The 22,952-nt window shown below is 33.9% G+C and overlaps 1 protein-coding gene across 1 annotated transcript; it reads left to right on the top strand.

Moving 5' to 3' along the window:
- The first annotated feature begins 13,850 nt into the window (after positions 1–13,850).
- LOC136205863 (acyl-CoA-binding domain-containing protein 4-like) lies at positions 13,851–22,390 on the top strand. Its single transcript, XM_065996694.1, has 18 exons — positions 13,851–14,191; positions 14,884–14,954; positions 15,435–15,498; positions 15,580–15,651; positions 15,826–16,020; positions 16,146–16,223; positions 16,432–16,542; positions 16,680–16,746; positions 16,825–16,886; positions 17,329–17,468; positions 18,150–18,276; positions 18,364–18,478; positions 19,303–19,391; positions 19,995–20,078; positions 20,167–20,355; positions 20,487–20,642; positions 20,847–20,906; positions 21,920–22,390. The coding sequence occupies exons 1-18, from the start codon at positions 14,033–14,035 to the stop codon at positions 22,106–22,108; spliced, it is 2,028 nt and encodes a 675-aa protein (XP_065852766.1). The 5' UTR covers positions 13,851–14,032; the 3' UTR covers positions 22,109–22,390.
- Positions 22,391–22,952: the final 562 nt, after the last annotated feature.

The following is a 22,952-nucleotide window of genomic DNA, read 5'->3' as shown; positions in this document are numbered from 1 at the left end:
ACCGTGTGTTCTCAGAAACTGAAGCCTGTAAAGTAAACTTAAGTATTGGGAAAAATTAATTAATTAATTATATACAAATTATATTATTTATTGGTTTAATTAGTAGAATAATCTAATTGACCCTTTATATTTTAAAATATTAACCTTTGACCCTCTAAGTGATGGCTAGAGATCCTCCAGAGTTGAAATCCTCTAGAGTTGATGGAGTTATATACATCTCAACCATTAATTATAAAATGAATGGATGAGATTTGATTGATCAATAAATGACTAATTAAATATTAAAAATATTAAAATATATGTTCTTCAAAAAAAAAAATTAAAATATATCAATTAAATCTCATCCATTAATATTGTAATTAATGGTTGAGATTACAACTCCACCAACTCTATAGGCTTTTCAACTCTAGAGGATCCATGCACCTAAGTGATTCGTTTAAAGTCATTTATTAGTAACATGAACTTGTTTAGAATGATGTGTCGTTTCAATTTGTTTAAATTTTTCATTCTGTTTCATCACGAAAAATTCATAAAGTTTATAACACATCTCCAAAATTTAAGGACTAATAAATTATTAGCCAAATATAAGAGAAGTTATAATATACTTGTGTACAAACCTCACCTTTCATGCTTCTTTTTTTACAAATCTAAGCTTGATAAGTATAAAATATAAGTAATTTTTTTTAAGAACCAAATAAAATCAAAGATTTGGAGCAATTGAATTTCTTTGGCTTGAGAGTCAGTAGATTGGTCCTCAGTTGGTTTTTCAGAAGGATTGGTCTTAGAGACTTGCAGGGACGTATCCAGAATTAGTAGGTAGTGGGGTAAATTATATGTGGAGGTAAAATAAAAAATAAAAAAGGGCTAATTGTGCAATAGTCGTGAATAGATTAAATATTTACAAGTGATAATACTGAAAAAAGAATTAGTATGTCACTACTTTAAAACGGTTAGGATTTACTATTTTTTTAAATCAGTAACTGAATTTGACAAAATTATAAATAAAGCTATAAAATTCTGATATATTTTAAAAATATATGGGATGATAAAATCGTACATACGATTTAGATAAATATAAAATAAAATTCAACTTGACTCAATAAAAAATATATAAAAAATAAAATGAAAATTAGCTTTAGTTTTCTAATATTCAACTTTTAGTTAATAGATAAACTTATTTTTACTTTGCTTTTTCTTTATATTTAAGGTTGTGGTAATAAATTTTCTTAAAAAAATACTCATGCTAATTAAACTTTACCCCTATTAAAAGTCATTTAATCTACTTTCAAACATTGTAATCACAAAATTTCAATTAACTCCTCAAAATAATGTTAATGATCTCAAAGTAAAAAAAAATAAAAAAATAAATAAAGGTGTTTAAAACCATATTAAAGAAAATTAAAGCAAATTTCTGATATCATTAGTGAGTGAGCTTGCATATTATCCACAAAAACATTTTCAATCACCAATTTTCATTTTGAGAATACACAACATATATTTTGTAAACAATTTTTTTTAAACCATTTTGCAAACAACTTTATAAAGATTAAAAAAAAAAGCATGAGAAGTTGGATATTTTTTACAATGATGTCAAATTCTTTTGGTATTAATATTATTATTTTTTTTTTTTTTTTATATATATATATATATATAAAAAAAACGCCACATATCATTCCATTAGCTTAAAAATACAAGTACAGCACGAAATAAGCAGAAATAAAACCTCCATTCCATACATGCAAAGACTCACAAAGGAAAGAAATATACTACAAAAAGCAATAAAAAGACTACCAAGAGCAATAAAACCAGAAAAGATACAAATACAACAAACATAGAAATCATATCCTTCTTGTAAGTTGAATCCCATTGAAAAACCGTCGTAATCCATACTTGATCATTTAGGCTCTTCTAAACGTTCGGATCTGAGTCCTTTCTGTTTGTGCATCCACGCAGATCTATAGATATACAGACAAGATAAATCTTTTCCGCTTTTGCTAAGATCGAAAAGTAATTGTATTTGAAAATGTTTTTGTTCCAAATCTTTATCATAGAGAACAAAGACAAGGCCCACTAGAAAGATAAGACCCACGATGCAGGCATCCAACTTCATTATTACGTTTTAATTATTTTCCTGTTACCAAAACATACGATGTCGTTCCACTTATACTTAATTAGAACGACATCGTTTGAGGCAGCAGAAATCAAAAGAAAAAATGAAACTAATATCTAATCCCTAACCTTCTCCTTCCTCTGAAGCTCAAACATGCGGCAATAATAGAGTTTTTTCTGCAAACTCCAAAAATGAAAATTATATACCTGGGATTTTATCTCATTTTAGATCTCAGTGGGGGCAAGTGCCCTCATTGCCCCCACTGTAGATCCGTCCCTGGAGGCTTGCACGATTTCGACTTGTGTGGTAGTGGCTTGATCTTCAGGAGGGTTGAGATCAGAGGCTTGTTTTTATGACTTGTTCAGTTGGCTGATTGTCCTGAACATGAGAATGCACAGGAGAAGTGACGGGCTCAGCAGAGGTGGTGTCTATATCAGAGGTTGGGTTATCTGTAGTAAGTTCTTTGGAAGGAGACTTCGACATAGAGGTGGTTTTGGCACTGGATTTGATAAAGTCAAGAGCAAAGGATACTTTGGAAGTTTTTCTTTTTGACTTTTTTTGGCTTTTGGACAAGAGCTGGTTATATTGGAGGTGGAGGCTTAATAGGAGACTTGTCAGAGGTGCCTCCAATAAATGTATTTGCTAACCCAACCTTGTTGAGTTTCAGTACCTTAGCCACTTGAGCATCTGTTTCCTCAGAAAGGATGTCGGACTCAGTCTCAGAGTCACTAGGAAATATCTGCTTCTTTTGAGCCCTTTTAGATAGATGTTTGGTAGTTTCATAAACTATAACAGATAAGGTAAGTAGTTGATCAGAAACAATTATAAATCCATAAAGCTTCTGCTTAGGAATGGAGGGATCTTTGGGAAACTTAATGAAGATCACTTTAGTTTGATGAGTTTGATGTGTATCAGAGGATTTCTTTTTCTTGAGCGGAGGCTCATCATTAGAGCTGATGTGAACATCAACAGAGCATTTGGAGGAGGGAGACTTGGCTTTCTGAGATTTGCCTTTGGAAGATTTGGAAGTTTTAGGCTCAGAGGCAAGAGGTGCAAAGATTTGCTTCTCAAAAGCTTTGATTTTCTAAAACTCATAAGCTTTTGGATATAGAGGACTTTTTTATCTTTTTATTGGCATGGGGCTTAAAGGCAGTTTCAGAGGTTCTTTTAGACTTGGAGGACTTAGACGGTTTTGGTGCAGTACCAACAACCAAAACCTTGTGAGGTTTGCTGTGTTATAGTCCTTTCATAATCTTGTCATTGATAGTTGAACCTTGGGCATAAGAGGTTTTCTCAGGAAACGTAACTTTGTTGCTCTGAAGAATCTTGGTGATCAGAAAGCCATAGTTCAATTGGACGTTGTTGCGTTTCATGGTAGAAATAATCAAGATGGGCAAGTTTAGAGCTTTGTTCTCCAAAATGTGCCACATGATGCATGGCTCAGGTTTGGAAATAGAATTAACGAATTCTTTGGAAGTACATAATTCACCATAAGGTAGTTGGCTTGACAATGAATTTGGGGCAAAGAGGTGGCAATCAGTTCGCCATGAAGATCATCTAGGGTTAAGTACTTCTGAGGAAATCCAGCCACATGCTTCTCATCTCTGGATTTTTGGGTTTTGTGCTTACTAGATCCACTTCAAGCAGATCAGCCAAAGATTGAGGGGAGATGACAACTGTTTTTTCTTGTACTGTTGTTATGAGTTGATCATCATCCTCAAGGTGAATGTAGGGATTTGCATAAACTGAGTAACAAGGTCATGATTGATGTTACTGGATAGAGGGGTAAATTTCATCAATGGTGTACAACATTTGCCTCATTTCACATTTTGGTGTACAGATTTCAATTTGTCTCACTAATATATATGAACTTATAAGTGACCTCACACTATAGTGTATGGCCGGTAAAAATGACCGGTCAACCCAAAGTCAACCATGCCACCTCACCATTTTTCTTATCTTACCCATTTATGAAAAGGGACCCATATTGCAATTACAAAAGTACCCTCATTCATAGATAAAAAAAACACTATCTCTCCATCTTTCCCATCATCTCTCCATCTTTCATTTTTTCCCTGCAAATCTTTTCTCTCTCTATTTTTCCCCTTTCTCTCTCTATCTTTTGAAGCAATCCAATCGTGATATTAAAAATCAAATGGTTAAAAGGTTAAATATATCTTTTTCTATTTTTCATAATTTCTGGAAATCATCTACATGTATCTTGCACTTTATGTACATTCCATCAAAATGCAGTTTGCACAAAAGGCAATGAGCTTTCTCTCGTTCTGCAATAATCAACTCTGTTTTCCACCAGAGGTAGTCCTTCACCGAGAATAATTACAAGTTCTATATACCAACCAGTGACCATTTCTTGTTTGCAACGGAGTCTATATTGCAAGAAATCAAACAAGGAATCAGTGTAAGTTGTCCGGGATTCTTAAGTCCTAGACCGTCCTTTTTTATAAAAGGAGTGCTGGTATTCATTTTAATTCATTCATTAACATTAATTAATTATAATCATATTATAGTTAATCATAATTGGTTTCAGTTTTTTACAAAGGATTAAGAAGAACAGGCAAAAGTTGTAGACTTCAATGGCTGAACTACCTTAAACCCGATGTGAACCCGATGTGAAGCGTGAAAACCTTTCTCCACAAGAACAACTTTTGATTTTTGACCTCCACTTTAAATTGGGCAACAAGTAATTAGTTAATTAATACTCTTCTAATTTAATTACATACTTGTGATTTGATTAATTCCTTAAATAAATATACAATTATAAGTGGTCAAAAATTGCACAAAATTTACGAGGAAGAAAGATAATGAATAAAGAATTATTGGAGAACAAAAGTGCAAACACAGGCAAGGAAACTCAAAGATGATGCTAATAGTTCTACTTTTAAACAAATAATTAGGCGTTTTTGGATGCCTAGATTGCTTCAAAAAAAATAGAGAGAGAAAGGAGAAAATGGAGAGAGAAATGATTTACAGCAAAAAAAATGAAAGATAGAGAGAGAAAGGGAAAGAGGGAGAGGTAGTGTTTTTTTATTTAGAAATGGGGACATTTTTGTAATTGCAATATGTGTGGGACCCTTTTTATAAGTGGATAAGACAAAAAATGATGAGATGGCGCATTGACTTTAGGTTGACCGGTCATTTTTACCAGCCATACACCATAGTGTGAGGTCATCTATAAGTTCGTACATATTAGTGAGACAAATTGAAGGTTGTACATCAAAGTGTGAAATGAGGTAAAAGTTGTACACTATTAATGAAATTTACCCCTGGATAGAGCAAAGAATGTATCCCACGTCTTATTCTTGATCCAGGTTGCAAAATGTTCAGTGGATTTTATGTAATCCCAATCAAAAAATAAAGATTTTTGGATTGTGATGTTTTGGAGATTTGGATAAAGAAGAACGAGAGTGAAGGTTTTTATTCCAGATGATGAAGGTTTAGATGATGAAGATTCAGATGAAGAATCTTTAGTATCGTTAATTGTCATCTTGGATTTGAGCACAAAGAAATTTAGGGTTTAAGAAATTTGAGAGAAGAAATCTTTAGGGAGGAAGACGATGAGCAATGTAAGGGTTCAACTCATGGAATCAGAGGCCTATTTATAGGCAAAATTAGAAGTTGATTCGTTATAGGAGCCAAAAAGCTACAACAGAAGCACTTATGACCTAGTTCTTAGCGTTAGAGTTATGACAGCGTAATGATGACCTATATGGAATCGTTACACATTTAGCTGTTCTAATAACCTCTAGGCTTTAATACGCGTGCTAATTATGGGACGTGGCATTCATTTAGAGACACATAGAGACGTGGGATAAGCAGTTATAAACACGTTTTAAAGCATGCATACGTGCCAATCAAAGCTACTGAAGGGGATTAGACATACCTATAGCTTCTCTTAGAGTGCTGAATTATTCTTTTGCTAAAGGTTTAATGAAGATATCAACAAGTTGTGCTTTTAAGGATACATAGATCAATTTGATTTTGCCTTTGAGAATATGATCTTTGATGAAGTGATGTCTTATGCTGACATGCTTCATCCTGCTATGCTGAATTGGATTCTTGGAGAGGCCAATAGCATTTTTCTTGTCATACGTGACATCAATTGTTTGAGACTTCACTCCATAATCTTCAAGTTATTGTTTTATCTAGAGGACTTGAGCAACACATCTTCCAGTAGCAATGTATCATGCTTCTGTGGTTAGCAGAGCCATTGAGGATTACTTCTTACTGAACCAAGATACTAAGTTGCTTCCAAGAAAGTGACATCCTCTAAATGTAATTTTTTGTTCTAACTTATCTCGTCCATAGTCAGCATCCGTGTATCCTAGAAGAGTGGTCTCAAAGGTATTAGGATACCAAAGGTATGCATTCACAGAACTTTGTAAATATCTAAGGATTCTTTTCACAACTATATAATGTGATTCCTTAGGGTTAGCTTGATCTATTACAAAATAGCATATCGGGAATTGAATATCTAGTCCATTGGAAGTGGGATAAAGTAAGGAGCCAATCATACATGCATCTATATAATTTGTTGTCTATTAACTTACCAGACTCATCTATTGAGAGTACTGTGTCTGTGCTCATAAGTGTGGAGATTAGCTTGCAATGCTCCGTGTCAAACTTCCTCAGTATCTCTTTTGCATATTTAGTTTGAATTATGAATATGCCATTGTTTCCTTGCTTGATTTGAAGTCGAAGGAAGAAACTTAATTCTCCCATTATAGACATTTCAAATCCACTTTGCATCTGTTTACTAAATTCTCTATACAGAGATTCTTCAATAGCTCCGAAAATAATGTCATCAACATATATTTGAGCTAACAGGGTATCTTTACCATTTCTTTTAATAAATAAAGTTGTATTAGCTTTGCTTCTAACAAATTTCCTAGTCAGAAGGAAGTTTGTCAAGTGCTCATACCAAGCACATGGTGTTTGTTTCAAGCCATATAGAGCCTTCTTAAGCTTAAACACATGGTTCAGAAGCTTAGGGTCTTCAAACCCCGTATGTTGATTTACATAAACCTCATAGTTTATAAATCCATTAAGAAATGCACTTTTAACATCCATTTGGAATAATTTAAAGTTTATATAACTAGAAAATGCATAAAGGATTCTGATAGCTTCTAACCTTGCTATTGGCGCAAATGTTTCTCTGTAGTCAATACCTTCTTATTGGTTGTACTCTTGGGCTACAAGCCTTGCCTTGTTTTTTATAACATTTCCTCCTTCATCAAATTTATTTCTAAAAACCCATCTAGTTTCGACGGTCTTCTTATCCTTTCGTTTGGGCACCAAGTCATATACATCATTTCTTCTGAATTGCTTGAGCTCTTTTTGCATTGCGATCATCCAATATTCATCATTCTTTGCTACTGAAAAATTCTTTGGTTCCATAATAGGGACGAAGGCAACATTTCCTAGAAGTCTACTTAGTTGACCTCTGGTCATTACGTTGTTCTCGACAGCATCGATGATGTTTCCCTTAGAGTGTCCTCTAAGGATTCTTACTTCTCTCATAATATCATTTTTTTCATCTATTGGTATTTCAACAATATCAACAGGTAAATTATCGTCAGCAAATGTAATTTATTGTTCAGTTTTACCTTTAAAGGCTCCGACTGAACTTGGTTCAGAAGCCTGAATTTCTTCAGTGGGTGCTGAGGCTTGATCCTCTTCTTTTGAATCTTTCCTAGACTTCTCTACATAACATGTATTGATTCTTCTAATACAAAAGTTCGTTTATTGAAAATCCTATAGGCTCTACAGTTTGTTGAATAGCCAAGAAAAATGGCCTCGTCAGCCTTAGAATCAAATTTGGCAAGATTTTCCTTAATGTTTAATATAAAACATTTACAACCAAAAGCTCTGAAGTGTCCTATCTTAGGCTTTCGCCCTCTCCATAGTTCATAGGGAGTATTTTTTTCAAAACATGTCTGATTGTAGCCCTATTGAGAACATAGCAAGCTGTGTTAACATCTTCTCCCAAAAGTACTTCAGAAGCTTATTTTCATTCAACATGTTCTAGCAATTTCAACTAGAGTTCTGTTATTCCTCTTAACTACCCTATTTTGTTGAGGAGTTTTAGGAGCAGATAAATTAAGACCAATGTCATTGGTTTCACAGAATTCATCAAATGGTTGGTTTCTGAATTCTCCACCATTATCGCTTTCGATATGAGATATTTTTTAGTCCTTCCCATTCTCAATTCTCTTACAGAGTGCTGGGAATATCTCGAACTTTTCATCCTTGCTACTGAGCAAGATGGCCTATGTATATCAAGAATAATCATCTACTACAACTAATGAGTATCTTTTTCCGTCCAAACTCAAGGGTTGAACAAACCAAAGAGATCCAGATGCAGTAGCTCTAATGGACATTTGGTTGAAATAAAGTTTTTGCTTTTGAAGGATTTTCGTGTTTTTTTTCTGAGTTGACAAGCATTGCACAAATGATCCTTTTTAAATTTTAAGATTGGCAGTACTTCAACAAGTTACTTTCTTATTAAGTTGGCCAGAAGGTATATGCTTACATGACCAAGTCTTATGTGCCATAACCAGGAGTTTTATTCCTTTGAGCTTAAACATATTTCTTTTGAAAACTTATTTTCTAGATTAAGCATAAAAATAGTACCGATCCTAGGAGCATTAAGGATTAGAGAATGTCTTATTGTTAATGATTTGACATCTAGAGGTATCGAATATGACCTTTCTATCTTTATCATAGAGTTGAGCAACACTCAGAAGGTTATACTTCATACCTTTGACTATGGAGACATTGTCAATAGTTGGGTTGGTTTCGATGGATCTAGAGCCCACTATTCTCCCTTTCTTGTCATCTCGGAAACTTATAGTTCCACCCTTTTTACGCTGTAGTGTGATGAATTAAGTTTCATCATATGTCATATGCCTTGAGCATGCATTGTTAACATACCACATTTTTTACTCATGTGCGTATATCAGGCTTACATGCAAAATGATCATGAATTCTTAGGTGCACCTAAGTTTTTTTTGGGTCCTTTTGGATTAGTCTTTATAGGTTTTACATCGAAATAATCATGACAGTAATTTTTATGCCAACACATGTTAGTTGTGTGGCCTCTCTTTCCACAGAAGTTGCAACCAATTTCTGGTCTCGTCTTCCGTCCTTTCCTACTATAAGTTTTGCTTCCATAGGTCTGATGATGGTGGCTATATATTTTCTGAGTCATTTGGTGACTCTGAATTGATGTGATATCTTTCTTGATGGATTTTGTTTCCTCAAAGATCTAAGTGACAAAATTCGTCATGGTTTTAAGATTCTCATCTTGATGAGTATTGTCTTGAAGAAGATATCAGATATTTTTGAGTTTTATTTTTCAATCTCATTACATCATCTATTTAATGCTTTGATCTTTTTACTATACTTCTTTCATTAATAAGTATAGATCACACATAACATTAATCATTTTTTCTCAAAAAACTGAGGGAGAACTTACCTCAATGTTCTGATCAGGTTCTTTATCTTCAGAGGCATTGGATGACCCGCCTATTTGGGAAGATTTAGGTTCTCCTATCTCAACAGCCAGGAAACAGATGTTTGCAGTTTCAGTAGCTTCATTCTCAGTGGAGGATGATTCCTCATCATCGCTCCACGTGGCTACCATGGCCTTTTTGCCATATTTCTTATCCTTTCTGAGATTTGGACAGTTAGACTTGATATGCCCTGACTGGTGACATTCAAAGCAAGTGGCGGGCTTGGAAGGTTCCTTTTTTTTAACTTATTATCATTGTACTCACGTTTAGGTTTGTCAGACCTTCTGAATGGTTTTTTTATTGTATTGACCACTCTTCTTGAATATTCATTTCATTTTACGAGTGAACACTGCCATCTCATCATCGTCAGTAGAGTAAGCCTTCAACACTATTGATTTTTGTTTCTTGTCTTTTGACCTTTCCTTTACTTCGAAGTTTTTCATGGGTCAGTAGAGATTTGATGAGCTCGTCATATTTATAAGTTATCAAGTTCTAGGCTTCCTCGATAGTCGTCTTCTTGGCTTGCCAACTCTTCGCAAGGCTTTCGAGGATCTGTGTGCTATGATTGTTGGCTAATTTGAGTTGTAAATGGTGTTGATAAAAGCAATATGTTTGCCTCGCGAGAGGTTTCAGCCTCATTCTTTTATGCATGAATTAGGCTCATAATCTTGTTGTATTGTTCCATGCTAAGAGTAAATTGCTCTTGCTCAAATGGTTGTCCCCTGATTCTTAGAACCTGCATTCTCATAAGACTCATCATCATTATTCAATTGAACTTGATTGGCTCTAGGTAGCCTTTGATTGTTATTTTTGGTTCCATTTCTTCCATACCTAGGGGAGCATCATGTTTCATATAACAGATGTCATCTGTGTGCCCTATTTGTCACAATAAGTGCATACATGAATCTTCTTGTTGTTATTAACATGTTTGGTGTTAGAATTGAATTTGGTTGGCTGGTAATTTTAGTTTCCAGGATTTGGATGGTTTATAGGGGATGCTACTGCAAATGCAGTTGGTTAAATGGTTTAATTTGACTTTATAGTGTTTGATTGTCTTTCATTTTGTGTAGTGAGATTGAAAACTTTGTTCAGTCAGGGTAATGGCTACATGATTAAGACCTGGATGCAAACTGTGGAATTTTTTTGATTAAGGCCTCTCAAAAAGGTAATACCCTGATCTGAATCCATGTATTCTCTAAATTTCTTAATTGCACCACATGAACACACAAGATTACAGGTACATACATGCAATGGTCTAAAATTCAACAATTCATCCCACATAATTTTCATTTGGTGAAATACTCAAAAATAGATAGAGATGCTTATCTTAAAGATTGAATCTCCTTCTGCAATTCTAAAATTCTGAGGGTATCGCCCTGAGCAAATATGTATTTCACATCTGTCCATATCTCATTTGCATAATCCAACCAAATGATACTTTGGCCAATAGTGGGAGAAACTAAATACATCAGCTAGGAGAGGACCATGGTGTTGCATCTCTGCCCATTTTGATACATAGTATATGAGCTCGCAGAGATCCGATTGAAGCATGGAAATACTACCTAATCTGTAATCAAGGCCATGTGTCCCTCTACAAAGTCTACATGTTATTGTCACATGATCCAAGAAAGGTTGCATGTGTGTGTGAACATTCCCTGCATGTAGAAATGCTTCATGCACTGTCATCATTTTCATTTTTTGTATTTTCTTTATTAGAACCAACTCACTTGTTAGCTAGATTGATTGCTTCTTTCAATATAAGTGGTGAGCTTTTTGCTCAAATGAGCATGCATTTGATGTTTGTAACCACAAGTTCTTATATTAAACACTCGATCTTCCATGTCATTCGGAGGATCCCAATTCATATTTGGACACATGTATTGTGGTCTCATTTAATAATTAAAATAGTGAGACCTCTTATAATATGTGTATGTTTATATTACACGTGTTAAAATATGTATGAGATGTCCTCTATTTGATATGAAGAACCGAATGATTCTAATAATTTCTCCTGTAATTACCTTCTTATTGTTACTAGTTTATAAAATTGTGTTTCTTTCAAAAGAAAAAAAAGAAGGAAATTCAGCCTTTTTACAATTTTATAACATTTTTATAAATTTTATTTATATTTTTTTAATTTAAACTCCTGATAATTTGAACTTTTAAGAAACTAACTTTTTCTTATACTTAACAAAGTTAAATTCGACCCATTAACTTAAAAACAAAACAAAACAAAAGAGTTCGACTCATTCACGTTATTATTTTTACTCCAAAATGGTTATAATAATTTGTTTTACAGATAAAAAAATTAAATTTAATTATAACGTTTTAAGAGAAGTGTTATTTAGGGTCTGTTTGGTTCAACTGTTAGCTAATAGCTGTTGCGATTGCTGTTAGCTGTTTGCAGTTGCAGTAAACTGTTATTTGTTGCTGTTAGCTGTTTGTTATTAGTTGTTTAATTACTAGTGTTTGGTTAATAGTATATTGAACTGTTGCTGTTCGGATTCAAAATGTCTAAAATGGACATGTTTTAAATTAATCAACGATGAAATTATAAAAGGAAAAATGTGAAAAAAATGCTCATAACGTTTACAACTAGGAATAATTTTACTCTTAACGTCTAAAATAGTGTAATTTTACCCATAATACTGACAGCTAAAAGCAATTTTACCCCTAACATTGGTGATTTCAGATATTATTAGAAAACGTAGATATTTTGTTTCTTATTCTACATCAGTTGCTCCTAGTTATAAATGTTAGGAGTATTTTTGCACCTTATCCTATTATAAAATAAAAAATGTGTTACACAAATTAATAAAAAATAATCTATATAAAAAATAAAAAAATTATTGAACGCAACAAAACCTTGTTCTTCCGGTAATCATGTTGTGGAGATATAAATAATGTTAAAGAATAAACATATTTTATGGAAATAAGAAGGATAATTTTGTCAATAACATATAACTACAAACAGCTGTTTATGAAAAACTCCAAATAGGAGCTTTTCGTGAAACGCTCCAAAACGCTGCAGTTTCCAGAGAAAACGCTAAACGTTGCGGTTATATAAACCTAACCAAACGCTATATTTCCTGCGGTTTGGAGTGAAACGCTAAACACTCATCCGAAAAGCTAAAACAAACACCCTCTTAATCTAAATACATAGTATATAAAATGATGCAAATTTAATCTTAACGTATTCGAGCAAAATCAATTTTAACTATGTTTTATCGAAAATTAGAAAAAACTGGTATTTAACTGTCAATTCAAACATTCCAAATATCAATTATGTCTAAAATATTCAGTATACTACTAATAGAATTACAAAAATTATATTAAAATACTAAAAACTAAATTAGCCATGTGTAAGATAATCACAATTTTTTTTATTAAACTGTCTAAAATATTTACTTTGTTATTAATATAGTTACAAAAAAAAACATATACGAAACTGTTTCAATTTATCTACAAACTTGTTTGGAATGTTGGATTGATAAATTAACTAACAACAAAACCAATTTTTCCAAAATTTCGATAATACATAACTAAAATTGATCTTGTTTGAAAATGGCCCTGTTTGGGAATTAGCTGTTAGCTATTAGCTGATTACATTAGCTGTTAGCTGATTACATTAGCTGATTTGATTAGCTGTTTGTGTAGACCTGTTTGGTAAAAATTAGCTGATTGATAATAGCGGTTTGTGCAAAAAGACGAATAAGGGCATTAATTTTGGCGCAGAAGAAGAGGAAGCCTATCTATTAGGGTTAAAGAAATCCGTTAATTTTAATATTGTAAAACGCTAATTGAAAAAGCTCATTTTAAGAGCTTTTTCTAAATTAGCTTTTTCCTCCTAAAACTCTCTCCCAAACCTCTCTCCGCCAAACACTCCAATTAGCGGTTTCAGTGATCAAACCTCTAAAGTTGGTCAAAACCGCTCTTTTTATTCCAAAACGCTCTTTACCAAACAGGGCCAATGTTAAAATTAAATTTACATTATTTCATATGTTACCGTGAAATCTGTACTCCACACGAAACGTTAAGATTAAATTTCAGCATAATCAAATTAGGAAATGTAACAAAAACAAATCTCTTTGTTTTATTTAAAATTAGGAAATGTCCCTTTGTTTTATTTAAAATTAGGAAATGTAACAAAAACAAATCCCGAAAACAAGAATGATTAGGCGAACAAAGAAGAGGACCGAGACGTGCCACTAACGACATCGCTTTGCTGGAAAAAAATAGCAGCAGTAGGAAGAAGCTCAAAAGATATATAAATTCAATACATAACATATGTTACAGTTCGAGCCTTTCAACACACGCATAAACCTTCTCATTTTTCACTCCTCAAATCAAATCTCAGAAGTCAGACTCAGGCAAAGCAAAAGGGCGAGAAATGGCCATGGCGAGGGTAAGCTCTGGCCTCGCATACCCGGAACGCTTCTATGCTGCCGCTGCATATGCTGGATTCGACGGATCTCCCAATTCAACCAACACTGTTTCTTCCAAGTTCCAAAACGACGCCGCTTTGCTTCTCTATGGCCTCTATCAGCAGGTTCCTTGGTTACCTCCTCAATTCTCAATTTCCGTTTTTCTGATCCATTTGATTTGGCATTTTGTGATCTGATTATGCTAATCGTAATGATGCTCTTGTTTGTCCTTTTCAATGTGAATTCGTGCTTCAATTTTTTTTTTCAGCTGAGATTTTGGTATTTCAGTTGCTTTATCTGTTCGTTATCATGAAATTATGATTATGTGTAATATCTGATAGTGCTTAGTATTCGTTTGCATCTGCTAGACAGTTGCAGTATAACTGTGTGTTCGTTTCTTTGTTGTGATTGGCGTCTATTGATGTATGTTCTTAATCGCTACTTCTTCTGAGCCTGCTTGAGTGCATTTTGCGTGAATCTGGTATTAATGAGACTACAATGTTGAGGATTCATATCCTTTGCATCGAATTTTCAGCTTGATTTGATAGAGGGAAATTCAATTTAATTATGAATGGTTCCGTTTTCATTTTCAGTAAACAAACACTTGTTGATTTGAAATTACATTTCTAGTCGACTTAAGTTGATGAATTCATTTTTGTTGCTAGTTTGGTATTTTCTTATGATCTGTCTGTATGCATTAGGTTGGTAACTGACTTCTTGAGTAGTTAGCTGGATCTGGGGAACTTAACGGGAAATGGGACATTGTTTTATCAAGTGGGTTAGATACTGAGTTTTCTAGTTCCATGTGTGACTGCAGGCTACCATAGGGCCTTGTAATACACCAAAACCGAGCACTTGGAATGCAGTAGAACAAAGCAAGTGGAAGAGGTTTGTGTGATACATTTCTTTCTCATACCTATACTCCAATGGTTTCTCAGTTAATTTGGTTCTTGTGCATGAGGGATCTGTGATTTGTTTGCTAGAACTTTAGTTGCTGGAGACATGTTCTGTACTTGGACCAAATTGTACAAGTTAATAGATAAAAACTTGTCCGGAAATACGTGATCCCTGCCAAAAGAAAACGAGGATTTATGGTACTGGTAAACTTGGATGATGTGGTGGCATACTGAGAAGGGCAAACGTAATAATGTAGTCGAGGCCTACAAATTTGTTTTATTAGTATCCTTCCAACTGGCTGATTCTATAAAGTTTTCAACTCATTAAGTTCATGAGGTTACCTTTAATGTATCACAAGATTTTTTACAAGTCCATTCTACACTGAATGTTGTATTTTCATTATTACAATTACAAATCATTATTGCCATTAAGTTAAAGAGTGCTTTTCTAACAGTTTAAGCGTTTATGCAGCTGGCAAGGGCTTGGCAATATGGCTTCCACTGAAGCAATGCGTCTCTTTGTGAAGATATTGGAGGTCTATACTTTTACTTTTTAGATTATTGTTTACACAGATCCTTTCAAATATTGACTTTTCTCATTTTCTATTATTGGGTAGGAAGAAGATCCAGGTTGGTATTCTAGGGCATCCAACTTTGTTCCAGAACCTGTGGTAGACATGCAAATGGATGTAAGTATATATGGAGTTCATATTTCAATTGGTGTTGCACAATTTTTACCACAATCAATATTTCTTTATGCATTTTCCTTACTGATATATATGCTAATTTATTAATTCCAACAGACATTGAAATACATATTTGAGATTGATTTCAGTACGATTTACAAATTTTCCCTGTGATAGCATAACCCAAAAGTAGAGCCTATCATCGAGAATGGAAACTCTTTCCCAGATACAAAGACCATTGCCACTGAGAATGGAAGTATGATAGAAACCCAGGATAAAGATGTGGTATCAGAAGGCCTTGGTTCTATTGCTGTCTATGATCAATGGATTACCCCCCCAATATCTGGCCAACGCCCAAAAGCCCGATATGAGGTATTGCATGTTTACTTTATTTTCCTTAAATATGATTGTTTGTTGGTCTTTTCTTCCTTATGTTATCATTTTTCTCTCTACTATGGTGTCATCATTTTCTCTCAGCAATCTATTATATTTGTCAGCATGGAGCAGCAGTTGTTCAAGACAAGATGTATATATATGGGGGAAACCACAATGGTCGTTATCTTAATGATCTTCATGTAAGCATTTGCCTTCTTTTAGACTGTTAATGTGTATGGATGTGTATACTTCTTGCAACCTCATTCAGGAGGTTATAGTTGTTCATGGGATTATGCATAAAATATCCATTAAGGGGATTGAATGGAATATAATATCTGTGAGATGATGCCTGAATATCCTTGGAAGCTCTTCAGTTTTATACATTTCATACTTTATGTGCTCTTTCAGGTTCTAGATTTGAGAAGTTGGACTTGGTCAAAGGTTGATGCTAAAGCTGTGGCTGAGTCAAATGATGAGAAACCTCAGCCTGCAGTAACTGCTTGTGCTGGTCACTCCTTGGTTAGTATAAAACTTTGTCTTTCATCCATGTTCTATGGATGCATAATTCTTACAAATATTGCAGATCCATCTGTAGATAAGTGTTTTTTAACAGAGCAATGTTGCAATATGATGATATACTGTTTGCGCCTTTACAGATACCTTGGGAGAATAAGCTTCTATCAGTTGCTGGACATTCCAAGGATCCATCTGAAACCATGCAGGGTACTTCAAAGAATTATTAATGTGTTTTACAGTGATTTCTAACAACTCACTGTAATGCTTATTTCTTTTCCTTCACAGTGAAGGTGTTTGATCCACAAAGTCATACTTGGTCGACCTTAAAGACTTATGGGAAAGCACCGGTATATAACTGAAACATTTATTTGTTCAGACAAAAATGATTGAATGAAGTTGACTGCAATATCTTTTTTTTTTCTTTTTGAAAATTTCCTCCTAGCTATCCTTTTTTTTTTTTTAATTTTAAACTAAATTAACTTGTACAAATAAGATTGTAGGAGATCAAACATCTCTGTTCTTTTGACTTCACTGCTCCTGGTTTCTCAAGGTGGTTGAGACACTCAAGAAAATGATAATAAAAATATAGTTAACATTTTTCCAAATGCAACATTTTGATCCAATATCTGTCAAACATTTAGGAAATAGTAAAATTGGAAATAAAATTTTGCATTGAAATTTGTGAAACCACTAGGAGTTTTAACTATGGCATCTTGCCTTCAGATTCTCTCTTGATGATTTGAAATTTTGTATAAAGATAGGGGAATCATTACTTTAATTTTACTGCAGGTCTCGCGTGGGGGTCAATCTGTTACACAAGTTGGGACAAGCTTAGTGATTTTTGGTGGACAAGATGCAAAAAGATCTCTGTTGAGCGATTTACATATTCTTGATCTAGAAACCATGACATGGGATGAAATTGATGCTGTGTAAGATGATTCAGGCAATTTTGAAATGCTACCATCTTTTGTTCACTCTTTCTAATCTTCATTTTTTTTTTGTCATGGTTGAGGAATAATTATCTTTGATGGAATCCTTTTAATGTAGAAGTAGCTGGTATATCATTGATTAGATTTAGAGTAATGTTGGTGGATAGTAGAGCTAGAAAATTTATCATACTAGATGATGTGAGATATTTGGATTGCTCTGCTGCTGTACTTTTTCTTTTTTAAGGTCTTATTATGGTTGCTTGATGTTATTTTTCTAAATAGGAGAATTTGAAATTCATTTAACATGGAAGAACAATTTGTTTTTGTAGTTGTATGTGATTAATCTTAAATCCACAAATTATTTCCAGGATTTAATTTTGAATTAGAGGATAGGTTGCATTAACACAAATGTTCTTCAATAGGTTTTTGTTAGAAATAATTATATACTAATAAAAAAAAAGGGCGGCCCGGTCGCACTACGCGTCCCCGCTGAGCGAGGGTCCGGGGAGGGGTCCCACCACAAGGGTGTACTGGAGGCAAGCCTTCCCCTGTCAATTTATTTGGCAAGAGGTCGCTCCTAAGACTCGAACCCGTGACCTCTTGGTCACACGACAACAACGTTTACCGTTGCGCCAAGGCTCGCCCTCAATTATATACTAATGTATCCTTATAATTTTGTAGCGGTGTGCCTCCTTCTCCAAGGTCCGATCATGCCGCTGCAGTTCACGCTGAGCGCTATCTTCTCATTTTCGGTGGTGGTTCTCATGCTACATGTTTCAATGATCTGCATGTTCTTGATTTACAAGCTGTAAGATGAGTGATCTGAACAGCTTTCTTTTTCTGCAGTACTATTGTAATTTTGTTATTAAAGTTTATCATTTTTTTGAATTGTTAGATGGAATGGACAAGACCCACACAGCAAGGAGAAATGCCCAGTGCACGGGCTGGACATGCAGGTGTGACAGTTGGGGAGAATTGGTTTATTGTTGGTGGTGGTGACAACAAAAGCGGTATGTTAACTAGAAATCTTTTTTGCTTAATACATGAGCCTAAGATAAGTAACATGTAACTTAGAAACCTAGTCGAAGTTAATGACCTTAAGTAGGCCAAATTTATGTCTGCATTAGTAAGATTATAGAATTAATTATTCTATCAATGTTATAGTGGTGTTTATTGAAGGCATAAATTATAGAGGGCGAGCCTTGGCGCAATGGTAAACGTTGTTGTCGTGTGACCAAGAGGTCACGGGTTCGAGTCTTAGGAGCGGCCTCTTGCCAAATAAATTGGCAGGGGAAGGCTTGCCCCCAGTACACCCTTGTGGTGGGACCCCTCCCCGGACCCTCGCTCAGCGGGGACGCGTAGTGCGACCGGGCCGCCCTTTTTTTGAGGCTTACTATCATGCTAGTTTTGTAATCATAAAGGATATATTTTTTCAAAAATGAGAATTGAGGAGAGGGAGGATAAAAATAAATCATTACTCAGTTGGGAGACGCTTACATATATATGGATAACCAAAATAAGTGAAGTATTGGTGTAGGAATTAGAAGTGATGTATGCAGGATATGATAAAAACCTCATACCGTTGATAAAGACAGACCAATACAAATTGTATTCTCCTCTCCTGTTGGGGAGTGTTTATATTCTGGTTTATGTCCGATGAATATATTTTTCTTTCCATGACTTGTATACATTTATTGGAAGAAGCTTCATATTTTAGCCAGTTTAAGATTAATTGATAGTTTTAAAATAGTTAGTGGAAGAAAATGGTTGGTTTTCCTGGCTTATGCAAGTTTTGCTGCAATCATAAAGAAATTTCCTTTTGATACTTCTACAGGGGTCTCTGAAACTATTGTCCTCAACATGTCTACTCTGGTTTGGTCTGTTGTAACTTCTGTTGAAGGGCGTATTCCTCTTGCCAGTGAGGTATTTTATGAGCATGTTTATTATTTTAACTTGCGTGTTGTGAAACAAAATTTCTATTGTATCAGTTCGCATGTAGATTGACAGAAACCTAAACGTCTTTGAGTGCTCAAGCTTATCTTGTATTGGAAGATGTAATTTTTTTTTACAGTGGATAAGCCTAGGTATAGAATGCCCCTGAATTTTCAAAGATTGATTCCTTGATAGTAATGAAATCATGTGTATTTGAGTGCTCAAGCTTATCTTGTATTGGAAGATGTAAAATTATATTACAGTGGATAAGCCTAGATATAGAATGCCCCTGAATTTTCAAAGGTTTATTCCTTGATAGTAATGAAATCATGTGTATTTGAGTTTAGTATATAGGCAGAATTTGTGCAATTTAATTTAGGCATTTAGGAGATAATACAATTTTAAGATTTAATTTAGTTGCTTAAGGGATTGCGTGCCTTAAATTACCATAAAACACCCGTATTGGTATGATATTTATTTGAGGTTATTTTCTTCTGAAACTTTTTTAGCCTTTTCTAACAATTATATTGGTTTTAATGAAGAATTGGAATTAAGGAACTTACCTGACTTGTCTCTTTTTTTTTTTTTTTGCAGGGCTTAAGTTTGGTTGTGAGCTCCTACAACGGTGAAGATATTCTCGTATCGTTTGGGGGATATTATGGGCATTACAGCAATGAGGTTAATTTTCCTTTTCCCCTTTTTTGGTATAGAACTGTAGATTCTACCTCGCTCTTTTTCCTTTTTCTGATTTTAATGTTTTTAATAGGTGAACGTTCTTAAACCAAGCCATAAGTCGACCTTACAATCCAAGATAATGGAAACACCAGTGCCTGATAGTGTTTCTGCAGTGCATAATGTCACAAACCCGACTAGAGATTTAGACTCCGAGTTTGAAGCGGGCCAAGAAGGCAAAATAAGAGAGATTGTTATGGATAATGTTGATCCAGAGTCCCAGGTATATGCTAAATTGAAAGATCCATGTTTTTTCTGACAGCAGATGCATTTTCATCCATATTCTCTTGGCAGCCTTTTTCTTACCTCTTGTTTCTTGTTTCATTTTTATTTTATTTTTTATTTTTAATTCAGAAATCTAAAGGGGAACTATCCAGTGGACATCTTTTAACGACTTTAAAGACAGAAAAAGAAGAACTTGAATCCTTGCTTGGCAAGGAGAAATTGCAAACTCTCCAATTAAAGCAAGAATTGACAGAAGCTGAGACTTGTAACACCGACCTTTACAAGGTGTGCTTCATACAAAATTTGATTGTTTAGTTCTTAAATTTCTTCTATTTCCCTTACCTATTGTTTATATTTTACTGACTAATAAGAAATCACTTGGACCATGAAACAAAACTGGTTTTTTCCTGTCCCCAATGGATGCCCCCCTGATATTATATTTTCTCTTTCTTTGTCCAATTTATTAAAATCTTTTCCTCGACAATTTAGGAGCTCCAATCTGTGCGTGGTCAACTTGCTGCCGAACAGTCTAGATGCTTCAAATTAGAGGTACCTACTAGCTGTTTTATGCATACTCTCTCTTTTCTTCTTATCAGAAAGCTTGGTACAGTGCAACTGGGAATATTTAACATTAAGATCATTGTCTAATATTAATTGAATATTTCTTCTATGCTATATCTCTTCACTTTAATTATTTTCATGTTACAAAATCATTAATGTGTATAACTTGAGAAAAATTTATAGATGTTTTCCCAGCAGTTCGACCATAACTCTGTAAGTAATCACAATTTACAAGATTGTTTAGAAAAAAATGAGTAAGAAATATTAGAAGTGAACAAACATGTAAAATATGAATTATGACTGGTCTTATACTATATTTTTCGAAGTGGAACGCAGATACTCCGAAGAAAACATTTATGTGTTGATAACGATCGAAGGCACTTTGTTCTGTTATATGGAGCATTTGCCCTATATATGCAAATAAAAATTGGGCAAATCTTTACTTGGTGTAGAACACAAACCTAAAAGAATTGAAAACGCCATCCTGATTTGTATTCAATCTCAGATGAACTGATAAATCAATAAGAAGTTAGTTTGCTAAGTTTAATGAATTTTTTCAGAAGTAGAAGCGTCAAAACTCATCTTTCTTAAAAAAGAGAGGAAAAGCCCCGAAGGTGAATTCATATAAGCTCTTGAATGTTGTCTATTAATTCAATTGAGAGCCTCCAATGATCTCTTCATATAACTTCTGTAATCTAAGCCTGGCTCACAGGTGTGCCTGTTTAGGCTGCGATGTGACTCTAGTAGATTTAAGTTAGTGTTACCTAAAGTACGATCATTTCGAGAAAATGTCTCTTCTACATGTTAAATTTAGGGGTGACAATGCAGGTTGATGTGTCATAATCATGTTATGTTATGTACATATTTCACGTTATATGATATATGATATAAAAGCACCAAAAATGGTAATCGCTCAGATCGTGACAGACAGATTATGTGTAAATCGTGTCAGAAATTACCATATTCAATCTCACTTGCTAGTTGCTTCTCATACTTGACAGGTTGATGTGGCAGAACTAAGACAAAAGCTTCAAACACTAGAAACACTACAAAAGGAATTAGAACTGTTGCAGCGGCAAAAAGCTGCTTCCGAACAAGCTGCCTTAAACGCAAAACAGAGACAGGGCTCCAGTGGCGTATGGGGTTGGCTTGCTGGAACCCCGGCAGACGAAAGAGAAGACGAAGTCTAAACCCTATTTTTGTAGTAGTGGCTTTCATTGATCAATTTTTTCTATCAAATCCTTTTGTTTTAAAAATTAGTGCAGCTTTTTGGGAATAAAAGATATGAAGTTTGTTATTGTGCAGAATGAAGCCCCTCTTTGGGGTTTTTGCAGGAATATCATGTGTACTGTAGTCTAAAGTTATGTAGTTTCATGCTGCAATATTCTTTTGTGTCTCCAATTTTTTTACCTCACAGAGCTTGTATTTGAAGTGAATACATATATTCGAATAGGTTTTTCATTATTTACCAAGCAATTTTATTATTAATTATAGGGTCCTAATGGGAGTTGTTATTTGTGTTTTAATTTTTAATACATTCACTCTGTTTCCTTTAAGGGTTAATGGGGATTAATAAAGGTAAGGCACATGTATTAAGTATTCATGTTTGTTTTGATGGTAATTGATGGTAAATCGGTGGGCTTTTGTATAGATTTTCTAACACATGTTTTTATGGTAATATTATCTTTAGCTTACTTTAATAATATTCATCCAAATAATTATTTTTGTTACAAAAAAATTTAAAAGTAGAAGGGTTATCTTACTTTAATAATATTTCTAACTTTTTGTTACAAATAATTTACGCAATGTTGCACGTACAACAACAAGCTGCAGAACTTTAAACTATGGGGTTTCATACAATATACCGAGTCTAATTTTTTTTAAAGATATAAGTTAAATGAAAGTAAATTTAAAATTTTATTTATAAGATTTTATAATGATGCTATTTGATAAAATTGAAAATTAAGTGCTTAAAAAATAAATATTTGAATTTTAAGGAATTTTAAGGATTTAATAGTATAAGTATTTTTTTTT

This window comes from Euphorbia lathyris, chromosome 9, assembly GCF_963576675.1.
Source record: "Euphorbia lathyris chromosome 9, ddEupLath1.1, whole genome shotgun sequence".
Lineage (NCBI taxonomy): Eukaryota > Viridiplantae > Streptophyta > Magnoliopsida > Malpighiales > Euphorbiaceae > Euphorbia > Euphorbia lathyris.
Note: the sequence above shows the minus strand (reverse complement) of the source record. Positions and strands in the feature narration are given on the sequence as shown.

Excerpts from the sequence above, each read along its gene's own strand:
- LOC136205863 (XM_065996694.1), top strand. The coding sequence starts at position 14,033 with ATGGCCATGGCGAGGGTAAGCTCTGGCCTCGCATACCCGGAACGCTTC. Across the intron at positions 16,887-17,328 it reads AGACTTATGGGAAAGCACCG|GTCTCGCGTGGGGGTCAATC; the intron begins GTATATAACTGA and ends ATTTTACTGCAG. Across the intron at positions 19,392-19,994 it reads GTATTCCTCTTGCCAGTGAG|GGCTTAAGTTTGGTTGTGAG; the intron begins GTATTTTATGAG and ends TTTTTTTTGCAG.